General features: G+C 42.4%; 3 protein-coding genes across 3 annotated transcripts; 1 reads left to right on the plus strand and 2 right to left on the minus strand.

Moving 5' to 3' along the window:
• Positions 1-495: 495 nt before the first annotated feature.
• ifngr1 (interferon gamma receptor 1) lies at positions 496-4600 on the plus strand. The gene is made up of 7 exons (XM_057036079.1): positions 496-745; positions 1866-1980; positions 2325-2506; positions 2577-2722; positions 3075-3246; positions 3733-3860; positions 3945-4600. Exons 1-7 carry the CDS (start codon positions 679-681, stop codon positions 4299-4301), a joined length of 1167 nt encoding a protein of 388 aa, XP_056892059.1. The 5' UTR covers positions 496-678; the 3' UTR covers positions 4302-4600.
• A 322-nt stretch (positions 4601-4922) lies between these two features.
• On the minus strand, positions 4923-9034 carry ltv1 (LTV1 ribosome biogenesis factor). Its single transcript, XM_057036032.1, has 11 exons — positions 8851-9034; positions 8412-8543; positions 7930-8109; positions 7664-7751; positions 7323-7452; positions 6933-7155; positions 6730-6857; positions 6514-6650; positions 6026-6078; positions 5608-5808; positions 4923-5397 (listed from the first exon to the last, which is right to left on the minus strand). Exons 1-11 carry the CDS (start codon positions 8851-8853, stop codon positions 5287-5289), a joined length of 1386 nt encoding a protein of 461 aa, XP_056892012.1. The 5' UTR covers positions 8854-9034; the 3' UTR covers positions 4923-5286.
• A 1377-nt stretch (positions 9035-10411) lies between these two features.
• On the minus strand, positions 10412-16037 carry capn9 (calpain 9). The gene is made up of 20 exons (XM_057035952.1): positions 15729-16037; positions 15011-15080; positions 14818-14936; positions 14590-14723; positions 14309-14477; positions 14136-14219; positions 13850-13935; positions 13521-13598; positions 13234-13394; positions 12894-13054; positions 12482-12690; positions 12373-12409; positions 12222-12302; positions 11892-11949; positions 11718-11782; positions 11554-11622; positions 11245-11323; positions 10928-11044; positions 10779-10837; positions 10412-10692 (listed from the first exon to the last, which is right to left on the minus strand). The coding sequence occupies exons 1-20, from the start codon at positions 15933-15935 to the stop codon at positions 10666-10668; spliced, it is 2070 nt and encodes a 689-aa protein (XP_056891932.1). The 5' UTR covers positions 15936-16037; the 3' UTR covers positions 10412-10665.
• Positions 16038-17094: the final 1057 nt, after the last annotated feature.

Genomic DNA, 17094 nt, shown 5'->3' on the forward strand with positions numbered 1-17094 from the left:
ACGGTAACGCGCTTTGTCCCAGCAAGAGACACGGCATGTGAAGCAACACTCTCTCACATAATCCGGATCAACTGAGAGAAATGTGACAATGGTTTAACTGAAGAAACTGTTTTCACACGATTACATTTACCTGAGAGTCTAAATCAGTAATTAAATCTGCTTCATAAAAAGTATCGCGAGGAAATTGCAGTGTCGTGATGTGAACTGAGACATACCGCAATGTTCATGTTTTTTCCCTTATAGAATCAAATCAACCGGAAAAACTAAAGTTTTTTTCAGCGTAATATCCGCCTTAGATATAAATCAATCAATCAATCAATCTTTATTTATATAGCGTCTTATACAATCAAAATTGTTTCAAGGCGCTTTCCAGAATAAAGAAAAAAGAAAAACAAGCACACTGAAATCTCTTGTTTGTTTTTGATAATTGAACTATCAGCACTTCCTTTACTTTGAAGGACAGGTAGACGTCCGGTCACGTCACGCAGGTGTCCTTCATTTCCCGTGGTCCGCGCGCTGAGCAGTATTTCTGGTCGCTGCCGTCAGGTGAGCGCGCGCCTTTGGAGTTGAGATGCACTTTACCAAGAAAGGTGTAAATAAGAAATCACACATGCTGAGGACCGGTGAGCGTGGAGTCTGAAGCAAAGGTGTGTGCGTGGGAGTTGGAAGGTTTGGACCATGAATCGTAATACGTTAACAGCCCTTCTGGGGCTGATGATGATCATCAGGAAAGTTTCAGCTGAAGGTAAAGAAACTGTGTGAAACAACTCAGATTTATTATGTTTTAATGACTTCCTTGAAAAGTGTTGGCTCGCTAATCTGAGCGTGGAAGCTGTCTTTGATTAATAGAATTTTGGATTTATGTCCCTGAAAACTTTAGAAAAAAAAGACAATGTTTCAGTTTGTTGCTGTTGTGATGTTGCTTTTAGGGTTATTTATGAATGGAAAGATTTAGTTTAGTTGAACAGAACAGTGATTTGAAGTTATTGTTTTAATTTGGAAATACTGAAGTTTTTATACCAAATCTATTTATGTACGTACGTGTGTGGTTCCATTCAGTTAAAACATATCAACATCTTATATGAAGCCTTTTTAAAAAATAAAGTTGCTTGTTTTTATTTGGAATTTTGCTAATATATTTGTCTACATAGGCTGGGTCTTGTTTATTCATCATTCCAATAGGTCAAAAAACAGTTTATGATATGATTAGCTTAATATATAAACCAGCAGACTTTATGGCTTTTCCATTGTTTAACGAGTGGATGTTGTTATATTGGTGCTGTTTTTTTATACTGTGGCAGCTGGCTGAATGTCAAAGAAAAATAAATTAAAAGGGAAAACGTGTACTCAGAGCTCAGCGTGACCATAATTGTCAGGGAAGTTTCCTCCAAGCATACACACCTGTGACATGTGTAGCTTAAAGGTCATGACTATAGGATCCTGTGAGTACCCCTCATCCCTGAGCAGCCATACAGGGATAAGTCTTCCATGCTCTGATGAGCTTTCTGTCCTTTTTTTTCTTTTAACTTTAGCTTCGAGTAACGCAGCCTCAGAAGCAACATTTTTGTCTGTACAGAGTGAATACAGAGACACTCCCTCATGTTGTGTCTTGGCCAACAGGAAGTATGTAGGCAGAAGTGTACAATCATGCACTATGAGAAATCTGTAGATGTTCAAAAAAAATTACAAGAGTGGTGACATTAATTTCTGAAGATTCTGAGAGTATACAGTTATAGAATAAAGATGTTCCCAAACCAAAACAGGCGCATGCTACAACTGATGCGACAATTTCCTTTCCATTTAAGGCCATTCTGATATCTAAAGTGGGTTGTGTGCTGGCATTTACAGCTGTTTTCTTTTCACAGTTCCACCTCCAACAGATGTAGAAGTAAGCTGCAAGAACCTACAAGTTACAGTTGGCTGGAACTACAGGGCACAACCACAGACCATCTTCAACGTCACCATTATGGGAGCAAACTGGTACGACTCAGCCATGCTGAGAGAGCAGCTGTTATACATTTAGTTATGTTGTGGCCTTGTAAGTCCTGGGAATTCCCTGGGAAGTCCTGGTTGGGCGTTGAGAATCTTCCGAAAGGTTTTACAGCCTTCACCAGATGTGGAAATCTTGTCTCTGACCCCTGGAGGCAGTACTTTTGACCGCTCTAAACCAGGAGCAACATCTTAATCACCTCTGTGAGAAACACCTCAAATGTGATTAAAAGAAGCAAAATGTCCTTTTCCTCTTAGTAGAAGGCCGCAACATAGCCAAATGAGAGAAGGTGAGAATCGTTGACATAAAACTTGTGTTGTTGCTTATATTTTAGGTATCACGTGGCCTCAACTGAGGAGCACCAGTTTGATCTGACCAACATAATCTGGTCATCTGAGGAGCGGTGCATGAGTAGCAACTATGTGTCAGTCACAGCCACAGTGGGAGGCAAACACTCTAAACCAGCATTATCTAATACCTTCACCTTCAACAATGTTAAAACTGCCGCCCTGACATGTGAGTAATCCTGAGGTCACAGACGCCTCTGTGGAGGCTTCAAGCTCAACATATTTATTTCTGCCCACAGGTCAGTTAGATTTCCCTCCTGTGAAATTGGTCAGGAAAGGTCAGGAGGTCAGCCTCAGTTTCAGGAACCCCTTCCACTTCTACACAGAGCTCAAGGCGGCCAAGATTAACTCACCCACCTTCAGCGTCACCGTCAATTCACATACTGTAAGAACACATTTAAGGACTTGGAAGGTGCTACTTGTAATAGAGTATTTGTGACCCAGTTGGAACCTAAAAATATGTTTTTATATTGATTTCCAAACAACACATTACTAAAAGTGACACGTACAAAAGACTTGGAAGCAATTTCTACATTTCTCTTCTGATTTCAGTGTTTTTGCTATATGCATGCTGCTGAAATGATTTTCCATGTATGAAGAGCTCATATGACCAAGGTGCTCGTGCGTTTTGCCTGTTGAGCAGCATCTTGATCATGTGTTGGACTCAGAAACTGGCACCCTACTGTTAGCGTCATGAAACGAGCCGGTGGAAACATCAGGTGTCTTTTGTCTTTTAGGGACAAGAAGACTTTTCTTGCAGCGTAAAAGAAGAAACCTGCAAAAATGATTTCGTAATTCCCCTTGATGCCAACAACTGTGTCACACTGGACGGGATCTTGTTTGATCGGATCCGTGTTGGCCAAGTGCTGTTCAAAAAAACTGAAAGCATCTGTCCCATCACAGCAGCCGGTAAGTCCAAAGCTGCCTGTACGAAGGGAGAGTTCCACAAAGTTGGAAACAAAAGCCCACTGGTGTTGGGCTGCTGAATAGTTCATATAGCCAGCTCCAGAAGTTTTTGACAAAGAAACAAAAGCAGACCATGATATGGAGCATATCTGCATCAATTAATGTTTTAAACAGTTCAAGTCTGAATTTTGATCACATACAGGGGGGATAAGCAAACCTGTGTCGTTGCCCAAATACCTCCCACGCACATGTGTAAATACAGCTGAAAGTCTGGGATGCATTGGCACAGCATAAGAAAGCGACACTTAGCGGTGACAAAGTGGAGTAATATTTACACAGTAACAGAACTGTGTGCTAACCCCCTATAACTCTGCTGCATCTGTAAATGTGAAGAAGCTTGTGGTCTACTCCTCTGTCATACTCTCTGCATCCACACTGTGTTTGATCTGCTGTCTTACGGTTTTAAGAACATCCTTTCCACGATTGCAGATACCCCCTGGCTGTTGATCGGCAGCCTACTGGGCCTCACGGCTCTGGCGGTCATTGCGGCTGTGGCCATCATTGTAGTGAAGTGCTATTCAGCGAAGGAGCCTGTAGATGAACCGACGGCTCTTCAGGTAACGTAGCAAAGCCAAGCAGATAACTCCATTTGTGGCTTTGGTTGGTTTTACCAATTTGTGTCAAACCCTTCTACATCGCAGTGGAATAGCATCAGGAATAAAAACTACACCATAGTTTCTCCAGTGGACACCTGTATGGTTTATACAGAGCCCAGGAACGAAAAGGAACCTTCACTCAGTTCCAGTGAGGACCTGCACGGCACTGTGGCCGATGGAGGACGAGAGGACGAGAGCAGCAGTCGGGAGCTGGCTGGCGTGGGGGGGTTATCGGAGAGATCCGGATCAGATGAAGACTTGGCAGACTTTTCCACAGATTTCTCGGAGTCTGAGGGGTCAGCGTATGACAGCCCGCATTTCCCTGTGGACATGGGCCATGGGGACTTGGCCATAGGCTACACGGAGAGACACAGGTTTGACGTCAATGTTCATATCAAGTGAGAAGGTGTCTCTGCTGAACCGGATCCGTCCCCATTTGTAGTACAAAACTCTGGAGGATGCAGAATCCGTGGACTGCAAAAGGACGGCAGGAGTGCAGGGATAAATTGTAACATGTAAATAAATCTGCGGGCTTTTCTAAGTGCTTTAAACTGCTGGAGCAGTTTTCAGTCTATCTGGGCTCCAGGTTTTTTTGTTTTTTTTAACAAGGGGGAGGGTCAGAGGAGTCATAAACCTCTGGGCTTCCCCTTTACTGCCATGGAAAAAGCCAATAAAGGGTTTTATCTTTGTTATTAACTTTATTAACTTTGGCAGCTTAATTTAAGAAGTGACTTCTGCATCACACTGGCTGAACCATTTTCTCAGGTGTAGGTATTGTGGTGACACATTGAATACACACACAGGGTGTGTGACTACTAAGAATATCACTTTGTCTAAGGTGACAGCCCGAGCAGCTACTGGGAGACGCCTCCTGGTTTGATTTTAATAACAATCTTATTCTGGACTTTCCACTCCTGCCATGGCAGCAAAATGTTTGCCACACCTGTATTCAGCCACCTGACCTGTCAAACAAGCTCACAGGGTTTCCTGGTGTTGTGAAACTGTTTGAATGATAAAACAAGATTTTATGTAGAGACACCTGAACTTTATCACAGGACGTTTTGTATTACAAAGATGGTGAGATGCTCAATTTTTTGATCATTTTTTTAAGGATAACATGAATAAGGTTTAAGGCAATTTATAATTCCACAGAGCCAGAAATCAAATAAACATTTAAACATGTTAAATAGTGAATTTTGCAACTCTTTAAATTTTTGCTGAGGTGAAAACAATCCCTTCTGGTGCAGAAGAGTAAGTCGAGTACACAGCCTCCAGGAAAATTTGATTTTGTTGTATAAGAGCTGCTTCAAAGCCAGAAGCTCCCAGCAGTCCTGTGGTTGGGGTTGGTCCAGTGACGGGACCCAACAGTGAGGCCTAAAGTGGCCCACTAAAGCTTCAGACCTTGAATGTTCATTCTCAGGTTCAGCATCTGTTTTTCCTGTCGGACCTTCTCCTCCTTAAATGCCACCTTGTTTGCTTTCTTCTCCATCCGACGCTCCTGTTCACAAGCAAAAAAAGTACAGATAACATCTTCAAACAGACTCCGTAGTTGAATCCAGACTGTTCTATCAGAAGATCTGGAGAAAACACTGAGATGCAAACAGGAAGAGGTGAGACGGACCGAGCGGAATGTGTGTGTGTGTGTATCTACAAATTCATATTTAATATTTGGTTAAATATCCAGGTTTAAATAGTGTGTGCTTCTCACCTTGCGTTCATCCTTCACGACCTGTTTCCTGGCCTTTCGCTCCTCCTGGCTCTCTCCCTTATTACGAGGTTGTGTGGAGACACGAGGCAGGTCCGAGTCGTTGATCCTGGACATTCGCTCTGCTTGCTTGGCGGTCAGACCTCGTGTGGGGAGAACATCCAACGGGATGCCCGTCTTTGTAGAAACACGGATCTGCTTCGGCTGGAAGGAAAGAGGGATCAAACCCTAATTCAGAATTCTTTCTAGTTCTAATTTGGTCTGACTTTTTAAATAGGATCTAAATCTTAACTGTTCTTCCAACCTGCAATAACCAGTGACACTTTCTGACACCAAAGGCATTCATCATGAGATATCGTTATCGAAACTTTGATAAATGTTATATTGGGACCATTCCTTTACGTCAGAGCACAATTCATACCTTTTGTGGTTCTTCAATGATTTTGGGTCTGTTGTATATGTTAGAATATGTACCTGTAACCAAGCAGAAACACCAAACTAGTTCACACTGTTCATATTCACACCTGATACACATAAAATGCCCGCTGCTCTTCACAGTTTACAACAGGCCTGAATTTACAACAGCAACTTTCCAGATGGAGCAGATACCTCTTGAACTTTGTCTTCAAAACACTTTATGGCCAGTGTGCTTTTGAGCAGAATAGAGATCTCATGTTGCACTTATTACGCAGAAAATAGTCAATGTACAACCACAGTAGGCAATAAACCATGCCACAAAGCAACCCTTTTGAAGTTAACACTGATTAGTTTTTATGGCAGAAATATTAAAGAAAAATCTAAAAATGATGTAAATTTTCTGTTGAACTAGTGTGTTTCCTTAAATTCACTTTTTGGTGACTTCCAGCAAAGAACTAAACAAACCCATTTCTCCAAGACTCTCAAACTCACTAATGATAGTTTCACAGTCCCACTTCTCCTCAGGCTCCACCAGGACCACAGTCTCCATCTCTTCCTCCTCCTCTTCATCTTCCTCCTCTTTCAAAACAGGAAGTTCTTTGGGACCCAAATCATCTGGTCTCAGAGCCCTAAAACAGGACAGACTCAATCAGCTGGGTCGGTTAAAGCAGTTTGGGTCATAAGGGCCTTTGGAAGCACCGCACTCACTCCTTCTCTTTCTGGATGAAGTAGTCTTTAATAATTTCATCCAGGCGCGAGCTGTCCGGCTGGATGAAACCTTCCACCTCCGTGTTGTCCAACGCACCAATCTCGTCATCATCGAACTGTTCATAAAACTGAAACAACAGAAAAACTTTTAAAAAGGAACAAAGACAGAAGTGTTGGGTGACTAAGACGTAACAAATGTTCACCTTCTCAAATCGGTCGTCCAGCAGCGACAGCTGCTCGTTCCTCCTCATCACCGATGAGGTTAGTGAGTACTCTGTGAAACGACTCTTCGTCTCCTCATCCATGAACAGAAACTCCCGACTACTGCCGTCATTCTCCGCGGCCTCCTCGCCGGAAAACTCTCCCTCGGAGTCAAACTCGACCTCCTCGTCTGTATCCTCCCACTCATCATCATCTTCATCGCCACTGTCACATGTAACAAAGCACTTAGTGTATATACACAAAAAAGCATGTAGACATGTGAAAGTAAACACTAAGTACTTGAATTAAAAAAAAAAATAGGTGAGCAAAGAGACGGGGAGTCACTTTTTACACCAAAATGAGGTGGAAATGAAAATATAGACATTTCTTACTTGATGCATGCTCCAGTTACACTATTGGCTTTGAACATGAAGTCATCCTCCAGGATGTTGTCAGGGTCGTTGAAGTCAAAGTCTTCATCTAGAGCTGCCACAATGTCGGGATCCATGTCTAACCTCGGTCCTGAAAGTTAGACCAAACAACAAAGACATTTCAGGAGGGTGAAGACTTAAAATAACACTTTAGCTTCACAACAAAGAGCTAGCTTTCAAACATTTTCCTTGAAATGTAGCTGCAGCGATTGTCTCAGACTGGTCAGATAAAAAATGTTTTGTAACCAGATTCCTTCCATCTGGATCAATTACGCAGCACTTTGAAAAGAAGAGCTGCTCACCTGAGATAGGTGCAGCTTTGTTCAGGAGTCCAACCTCTTCTTCAAACTCTGAGGCGAACACAGAGGACGGAAGATTGATGGAAGCCGCCTGCTCATCAGAGATGAAGACAGTTGGTGTTTGAAACTCTTCAGATAGATGCTACATCCTCCACAGAAATAATGCCCCAAACCCCCAAACTATCTTCCTATCATAAACTGTTAAGATTTATATGTTCAATGAGAAACTAAATAGGACGCTTTGAATTTTTCATAAAAATTAAACTTACAGGCAGGGCCATGTCTGAGTGGTCTTCCTCCTCATCCTCAGCTTCTTCATTGTGGGATGGCCCAGATGCCACCAGCTGGATCGGGCCAGACGATTCCTTCAGATGCTGCAAGTAGTCGTAGTCATCGTCAAAGAAAACGCCAAAGTTCCTTTGCTCCTCGCGTCGCTTCTCTGTATCCACCTGATAGTTAAATATAAAGAGCAAACAAATCATTTTAAAATACTCACAGTTTTTTATTGTAATACATTGAATTGTGATAGCTCAGTTGGTTAGGAACTAGGCTGAGAAGCAGAGGGTTCTTGGTTTGAGCCCCAGGGCAGACAAAACGTGGAAGGTGTTCTGGTGTTCCAAAACACCTTCAGATACCCAGAGCAAGGTCCCAAACCCACAAATGCTCATATAGGGCCCTGCGATGAACTGGCGACTCAGGGATTAGGCGGAAGAAGATAAGCCTAACTATATCTGCTGGATAGGGTCGGTACCGTGGGGGCAGGCAAGAGAACGTGCTGAGGAGCTTTTTCATCTGCTGCTAGGGGGTCCTTCTGACTCCTGTGGACGAGGTGGAAGGTCACGGCCTTCTTCTTCTCAATAAAGGACTTCTTCTTTCGATGAGGCTGTAAGTGACAATGGGCATGTTTAATAATAGGAGCACATCAGGAAAAACCTGTAATGTCAGTGTTAAATACCACAGACATGAGAGAATTTGTCATTTCCTCTCTGAACTGAGTAACGAATGAAATGTTCAGCCTTTTTCTGAAGGAAGAGTTTATAATGCGCACAATAAAACATCACAAACCACATTGAGTAAATTATCTGATTACGGAATGTAAACTATGTTTCATCAAGTCACACTGAATGGAAGAAGCAACATTAGCCGCTACTATCTTAGAAAGTTAGCTTAACCTCAAAATTTGTGCCTACCATATTGTTTCGGAATCGCTGACGTTTTTGTGGAACTAACTCGGTTTAAATGTAGTTGGATCTCAAATTATAATGGAATTTACGGCATACAACCGATAAAACCCCGAAAATGTGGTTGTTTTTGTTTTTCCAAGTTGGTTTTCCCTTTAACATGCTGCCGTAGCCATTACTGGAAAGAACCATTAAAGAGAATACTGAGGGGTGACACAGTGTTAGTAATCTTTAATATTAGATAACATTAAATAAGCAGAATTTAAAGGAAGGCACAAAAATTTAAAAACTATTCAAAATTGTATCAATTAAGTTGTGTCGGTGACTTAACGTTGTTTAGGTTATTTATTGTTGGTAGAGTCCAACTGTAATCGTTCTTTCTGAATGTGGCGGGTTGTAACCGTAATTGGTGCTTTACTGCCCTCTGCTGGTAAAATATATTAAATGTTCCCTTCAGGTTTGTGGTTTTTAAGCACTTTTAGCCTTCTTTTGTAGATAATGGGTGATATATGGTTTGGACTAGATAAAACACATAGATTTACACAGGGGGCACAAAAAAACATAGATTTATACTTGGGGGATAACACATGTAGAGAATTACTCATTTCTAAAATAAAATCCTAATTTATTCATTATGTTATTTATTCATCAGTTGTGACATTTCATTTTTAAATCAGTATACAGGCATATTCCCCCACCTACCATGAATATTGAATATTATTGATCATTTTACACTTTTTACATGCTAAAAATAATGCTGTAAAATCAGATCATTTGTCAAGCCCGTGTGCGTGTGTGTGTGTGCGTGTGTGTGTGTGTGTGGGGGGGGGGGGCTCTTCTTGTTATTCTAACATCACACACCTAGGTGTTTTTGCCTCCTCCTTTTACTTCCCTTCATACACTCCTTCCCTTCATTTCAGTTCCAGATTTCTTTGGGGCCTTTTGTTGTTGTTGCTTGTGGTTTTTACCAGTTTTGTACCTTTGGTTATTTAGCCTAGTGATTCAAATCTGTTTGCCTGCCTGGGCTTTTTGACCTTTGTTAGAACAAGTTTCACGTAAATTTCCTGTCACCAACTTGAATCAATTTACATACTGAGAAAACAACAACAATAAACATCGCTTCTTTGCAAAATGGCGCTGTCCCAGGCGGCAGCCAGTAGTAGCAGCTCCCTACACTTAATTGTTCTTTTTTAAATTTTCGTAGTGTTTGCTATACTTGTTTACATTCTTTGCTATTTGGATTTACTTTCTTTCTTTCCATTTACAACTGGAGTATTCAGACACCATGTTTTGGAGGCTCGAATACTTTTTATATGCTGTATGTGTGCTTATAACGTTCTAATCTTATTTGTATTTATTTATTCTGTTTCTATACTTTGTAAATACAAAACCTAGTCTACAGTTATATTAATCCACGTTAGGCTGCTACTACAATTCAATTTCCCTACGGGGATGAATAAAGTACATCTTGAATCTTGAATCTTGAATGGAAGGGAATTGTTTTGTAGAATTCCTGTGCTGCTATTGTGTTTTGGATTATTTTAAATCACAGTAATAAACTTTCATCACACCAAAGCTCATGTTTTTATTCAAAATGTATTTCCAGTTATGCAGAAAGCAGAAAAATAAATCAACCCATGTTTTGCTCAGAAGAAAAAAATCCACAAATTTTACCATTTGAGTCAATACATCAAAACTGATCAGAATGATGACAAAAAAGACTTTCATATTCATCATTTTGGCATTAATTTCAGCACCTGGCAGTCTGAGTTGGGCTGCTCTGTTTGGTTCTTCTGATGGCTCCTGGTTGCCCTCAGCATTTCCTCAGACATTCATGGACAACATCAAGAACTGTCAGGCGATAACACATGAAGATGAACATGAACAGACACTCAAAACATCAAACTACAGAATTCACATCAGCAGTTGTCGCTTACCTGCATTATATTCATTCGCACGCGTCCCCTCTTGTTTGTATCCATGGCTTTAAAAATCCCTGAGAAAAAAATGTGTCAGTTGGCACAGACAGGTCAAGTTCTTTTCACCCAGTAGTTTAACATTTATGCATCTTTGAGTTTCAACGTACTGAACATGTTCTCCAGGCGGACAATGCAGGTCAGGTAGTCATCAAAGTCGATATCATAGTTGGCATCAGCAAACCTCAGGCCAATCAGCTGCAGCAGGCTGTTGTTCAGCTGCATGCCTTCATGTGAAGAAGCACAGCAATATACACATATCATCAGTTGTTTATGTAAAAAGATGCAATTCTAACGTTGTCGGTCTGGTGTCAAAGTCTATGAAAACAACAGTTATGATGGCACGTGTCTAAAGTCAGGGTTAATGTTCCATAAACAAAGGAGCTCCAACCAGGTTCCGGTTTTAAGAGCAGCGCCTGATTCTCACCTGCAGCTTTGAGAGCAATACGGAGCTCATAGGAGGACATTTTCCCCGATCGATCAGTGTCAAAGGACAAGAAGAGCATCTGAAACAGAGTTCACATCAATATTCAGATGATGCCACCCACCGTACACTGCATCACAAAGATCCCTGCAATAATAATAATGTGTGGTTTTAAAGATTAAGGTCCTGGTGTTTTAATGATGGTTTTCATTATTATTGTTGTTGTTGTTGTTGTTGTTGTCGTTATTGTTATTGTTATTATATGGTTTAGTAGTTGATGTTTTTAAGGAATTGACATAAATGTAGACATACTATCCACTTCTTCATCTTTTCCCAGAAGACCTTGAACTCCTGAAACTCCAGCATTCCCGTGTTGTCCACCTGGTTTATCGTCAAGGGCAACATGTGAACCAATATGGTAAAGACAAAAACAGAGCAGCTGTCATGCGCACATGCACGCGCATGTGTCAGGATACGTCCATCAGGTTGATGATGCTGTGGCAGGTGCTGAGAGTCAGACCATCAAACTTGATCTCTTTCCCTGAGGATAAAAACACATTTAGTAGATGTGAAACATGAAATGATTTGCTGGTTTAATTGACATTGGATCGACGGGGGATTTGGTTTATTCTGACAGGGGGCTGACTCACTCCTGCTAAGGACGCCATTCAGCATCTGCTGGAGCTCCCTGACAGAAATCGCCTGGTCCTGTAAACACATTTACAGTTTAAATTTAAAAAAAACTGTTTATTATTATTATTATTATTATTCTCATTATCATTATCATTATCATTATCATTATCATTATCATCATCATCATATCATCATCATCATCATCATCATCATCATCATCATCATATAAAAGATTAAATGTCTGTTGAGTGCTTACTAAGCTGGTGTGACAGGCACAACAAATGCTGCTAAAGTGAAAAAAGTGATTGAGTCTTAAAAGGGGTTTGGGGTCAGTTGATTGGCCTTACCTCACCGGCCAGCTGCTCAAATAGCCTCCTCAGGCCCTTCTCCTCATCTGTTTCCTCCTCAGGGAGGCTGGGTGGAGGAGGCTGGGAGCAAACACACCTCATCAGTACCAGCAGAGCTGAAGCGTTCCCAGTGCCCGGAAGAATGACTTACCTCAGGGAGGTCTGCATCCACGGTACTGCCCATCTCTCTGTGGGGGAGAAGCTCACATGAGTGAAGGAGATACTTAGCTATGTTCTGATACAGACTCTCTGACACTCACAGAGCTCCAGCCTTCTTCTCAGAGAACATCCGGACCAGGAAGTCAGCCTCATGGTGGGGCTGAAAGGTGGTTGGCACCAGAAGGTACTCTCCAGGAGGCAGCGTGAAGCGCTCTGAAACCTCCCGCGTGTTGATGTAGGTCCTGCTGCGAGCTTTCGAAGCATGGTAGCGGAAAAAGTCTTTGGATGCTTGTTCCTCACTCTCCGGAGCCTTGGATGATAATAACAGCAACATTTATTTTATTGGAAATAACAGAAAGGGAGGATTAGAATTAAATGAGATTAGAGCATTAACACACACATAAAACCTTTTTAATCAAATTTAACATAAAGTTGTCTGATGTTCATCTCACTGTCACAATGTAGATCATAAACTATAAAGCCTGTATGAGGCACATTTGGATCCTCTCTGACCTCATACACAGCGAAGCCGATCGTTTCCATGTCCAGGCCCTCCTTCCTCAGCTTTCGTCTGTTTTTCTGCATCAGGGCGATGACCACGCTGCACACGTCATCATCATCATCATCTGCATCCTCCAGCCTCAGCTTAAATTGAGGATTAGTCCAAAATGTGTCTGCAGTTGGAAGGTTTAGCCAGATTAAAGGGCACTTTGGAACCTAAGAATCACTTCTATCATCACTTCTCCCATCATGACCTGAGCCAGATAAGCAGAGGAGGATGAGAATGTCCTCTGAATGACAGATTATATCTACAAGGGGGCAACTCGGGTCTACAGAGATCAGCTGTTCTCACCGATGAAGTTCCTGCACCCTCCAGCAGTCGAGCCACGAATCCAGCTGCCCTCAAACGTATTGACCTCCCAATGGCGCTTCGTGTTTTCCGTCAGGGCGTCAGGGGTCATGTTGCAGAGCTCCACCCTGTCATAGTTGGCCTTGAAATCATCAAACTCCATCCTGAAGTGATAAAAAAAATCAACAAGGTCACCCGTCAGACTTTCTCCACATTATTCACTTTATTTAATTCCGTCCATCCATCCCATCGTTTGGTCGCCTTTGAGTCATTATTCTTATTTGTCTCACCAGAATTCACCATCTTCTGTTGAATTTTGCAGGATGCGTCTTTTTTCAGCTGCATCAATGTAACTCCATTCCCTGGAACTGGGGTGGAGAAAAAATTGTTATTATAGATGTATTCATCCAAAGAACCTTACATTCAGAGACTCGGTCAAGCCACTGTGCAACTGAGACCAATGTAATTAAAATACTAGCATCCAGTCATAAACTACCTGGTAGCAACTACCAACTAACAGTGCAGAGGGAGGAACATAAACAGGAGAGGAGGTGAGTAGAGAGAGGAGAAAGGTCAGAGCTGCTAGGACAGCAGAACTTTTGACTGGATTCCACCATACTTGTCACTCCAAGGGCCATTCCACTCCACCTGACCCCAGGGGTTTCTTATCCGGATCAGTTGAACTGTCCGACCTCTGTAATTCACCTGAAATCAGATTGAAAACAACCTTTATTATTTTATTCCAGCCCCTTTTTCTCTAATGAGTTCAGAAACAACAAGATCACTGTGGAGGGTAAATTTAACGTCACAAATCTGTATTAAAAGCTTCTTCTGGAGGATTTCCAGGCAGCACCAGCACCATTCATTTAAAAAGCACCAGCAGTGATGCTCTGTTTGCAGCATACCTCCTCCAGACCGGTGATGGAGTATGCGTGTCCCTTCACCAGGCCATTGTTGAGCTTGGCTTCAGACTCTGCAGAGCTGGTGATCTGCAAAAAAAAACCACCTAATGAGGTTTAACAGAATGTCTGAGGCTATACCCCTAATAACAGCAGGGCTACGGCTTTATTGGTATTACATCAATGGAACATCCCATCATGGAGCCTCTGTCCAGGGCCTTCTTCATGATGGAGAACAGGTTGTCTGGAGATTTCTTGGTTTCATACAATTCCCCAACACCGCCGGTAAAATCCTCCATGGCCTCGAGCGTGCTGCCACCTTTCAAGGACTCGTAGCTGCCATGTAGCCTAAAATAATCAGAAGATCAGTGGCCTCAAGTGCTACACTGGAATCATCTGGGAACAGAATTACTGTGGAGGGTAGTTCTCCACTCAGGAAGTAAGATGTAAATGTATTTACTTGGCATAAGCTTTCTCCAGCAAGGCGCTCCAGAACTCGTTGTTGGAGGCAGAGTGAAGCATGATAAGGTTATTTCTCACTGTGGGCAAACGATCGTCGACAACAATGTCCAGCCACTTATTGTGTTGCCAGAACTGCAGCACAAACAGAGGAATTAGGCCCATGACTCTTCTCATCAATCGAGCAAATATGAATTAAAAAAACGCAGCCAGTGTGGCGACATGATACCTGGAAATGAAAGATTCCAGCATATCTGTGGTCAAACTCCTGGTCGTGGGGAAGGACACGGGTCAGGGCATCCTTCTTGAGCGTCAAGGACGCAATTGCTGCCAGGAGCCAGCAATCCCCTGGTGACAGACACAGAGTTAAACATTTGAGAGGAATCAATGGGAAACAACCTGCAGAATGTGAGTAATCTCACCAAGCTGTCCTTGGCAAATGTCCGTCCTGTCTGCATCGTCTAGGATGAACTTTGGGTTGGAGCAGATCTCCTGAAGGGCAGAAGCAGAGAAAATGAATGAAAAAAACAGGCTGGTTTAAAGGAGAGGTGAAAGGTGACACATATTCCTGGTGTAGGTGTGTTCACATTCCAGCCATATTAATCAGGCCTGTGTAGCAGCCAGTGAAGCACAAAACATGCAACAATGACAGGCAGCCAAAGCATTTACTCCAGAGGAACGCCCGAAACAGAAATGTGCCATGATTGGTAAGCGTCGTCTTGGCGACACTCTCCAGGTCAGCAATGAGTGAATAAAAGTGTCACTGTATGTATCAAGTAGGACAGCAGCAGATGAAGAGTTGCAGACGGTCTCGGTGAACTTTATTTACGGTTTCCAGCCAGAACTGGTTTGGCAACTATTGGCCGGAGCAGCGTGTAATTATCGTTAGTATTAAACTCATTACATTAGTTTCACCTTCTGTCCTGGCTTTGTGTACTAAAGATTACCAGACAGGGAGGTTTCTCTAAGGCCACATCATCCCCAGATCTTAGTTCTGAATTTTAGTGATTTGGAATAAATAGAACACAAAGGTGATGAAGAGTGTTTCCTCAGACGACACTGATGAGACGATAAATTGTCTAACCTACTTGTGCCATGTCATTCTGAACGAAGCAGCATCACCCATGCGCCTGTACATACCGTGGGCCTCTTCCACTCGATGGCCACTGGAACGCTTTGGCTAAAGTAGAGTGAGGAGTCGGTGGCAGGGAAATCTGGGTCCTCAAACAGGATGCCCTTCTGCAGACACTCCTGCCTCAGCTGCTCAAAGGATTTCCCATCCGACTGCGTGTTCTCAGCCTTGCTGGAGCCAGAACCCCTGCCGGACAACATGGACTGGAGGGGCATCTTTCTTCTTCTTCTTCGTGTGGATGAGTGAAGGAGAAGAGATGTGAGGTGACTTGTGAGGGACCTGCTATGTATCAGATGCGGGGACAAGCCTGTTCGGTTGGTTGACACACCCTCATCCAGACACGAACTGGTTTGTCCTCCTCCAGCAGGAAAACTCGTCCCTGCTGGCTCGCTCGCTCTCTCTTTGGGCTCGGTCCACAAGAAACTGTAAGAATTCACTTCCAAATAATAAGTAACATTTCTAATGAGGAACCTTCTTGTGCTCTTAAGGAGTGACCTTCAGTGGCCCTGAAGGTTAAATCACAACAAACAATATGTAAATATGCTGTTGAGTATGACTTACATTAACTATTATTCTGGCACATATCATTAATATATTTCTATAACAATTGCTCAGTTGGGCCATTGCCAGAAACACTCCATTTGATTGGCGGGTTATATAATCAATCAATCAATCTTTATTTATATAGCGTCTGTTACAATCAAAATTGTTTCTACGTGCTTTACAGAATTTATATAATTATGCAGCATGGATGCTTGCATATGTAGATGTCAGTGGCAGGTTTGCAGTTCAGATTCTACTTATCTTATATAGATTTTCTATACATGCAACAGTTCAGCTGTCAAATTTGATATGGTGGACACTGTCGATGAGCACTGGGTCACTCTTAATCCAGGATGTCATCATGGACCAGATCACTTCCTCTCCACCTCAGGGGTGTGTTCATACCTGTCATGCAGCGGTCCTTCCCTCCTCCCACCCAGCAGCTCCAGCAACCACATTCCTGCTTTAGCACCACAAACATTCCCCACATACCTCCAGATAAATGTGCATTTGAAAAAGTGTGTCTGTCAGTCATGCTCGGATCTCTTCAACCGCTATCATGATGGACAAGTCACGGGTTCAAACAGCACATTTAATAGCAGCAGCATAGGAATGTGAAAATAAAGGAACAGAAAATCCATCATCCATCTGTGGAAGAACCAGAGACACCACTAAAATTTAAAAGTAGATTTAACTTTGGAGGAAACGTCCGGGCAGAGCTGAGGAAGACACAACAGCGCCCCCTGTTGCTGGCGAGTGGAAACTATTGGATACCAGCTTTGAAACCGTAAAAAATGGAAAATATATATTTTTAAAAGAAGAGAAGGAAGA

This window comes from Takifugu flavidus, chromosome 6 (assembly GCF_003711565.1).
Source record: "Takifugu flavidus isolate HTHZ2018 chromosome 6, ASM371156v2, whole genome shotgun sequence".
NCBI lineage: Eukaryota > Metazoa > Chordata > Actinopteri > Tetraodontiformes > Tetraodontidae > Takifugu > Takifugu flavidus.

What these genes read in the sequence shown, in the direction of transcription:
- ltv1 (XM_057036032.1), bottom strand. An exon ending in ACTCAGACATGGCCCTGCCT is followed by an intron (nt 7,752 to 7,929) that starts GTAAGTTTAATT and finishes TCTGATGAGCAG; the next exon opens with GCGGCTTCCATCAATCTTCC. An exon ending in CAAAGCTGCACCTATCTCAG is followed by an intron (nt 7,453 to 7,663) that starts GTGAGCAGCTCT and finishes TCTAACTTTCAG; the next exon opens with GACCGAGGTTAGACATGGAT.
- capn9 (XM_057035952.1), bottom strand. Translation starts at nt 15,935, where the DNA reads ATGCCCCTCCAGTCCATGTTGTCCGGCAGGGGTTCTGGCTCCAGCAAG. An exon ending in TTGAGCAGCTGGCCGGTGAG is followed by an intron (nt 11,950 to 12,221) that starts GTAAGGCCAATC and finishes ATGTGTTTACAG; the next exon opens with GACCAGGCGATTTCTGTCAG. An exon ending in GCATCATCAACCTGATGGAC is followed by an intron (nt 11,623 to 11,717) that starts GTATCCTGACAC and finishes ACGATAAACCAG; the next exon opens with GTGGACAACACGGGAATGCT.
- ifngr1 (XM_057036079.1), top strand. Translation starts at nt 679, where the DNA reads ATGAATCGTAATACGTTAACAGCCCTTCTGGGGCTGATGATGATCATC. An exon ending in ACCATTATGGGAGCAAACTG is followed by an intron (nt 1,981 to 2,324) that starts GTACGACTCAGC and finishes CTTATATTTTAG; the next exon opens with GTATCACGTGGCCTCAACTG. An exon ending in TAAAACTGCCGCCCTGACAT is followed by an intron (nt 2,507 to 2,576) that starts GTGAGTAATCCT and finishes TTCTGCCCACAG; the next exon opens with GTCAGTTAGATTTCCCTCCT.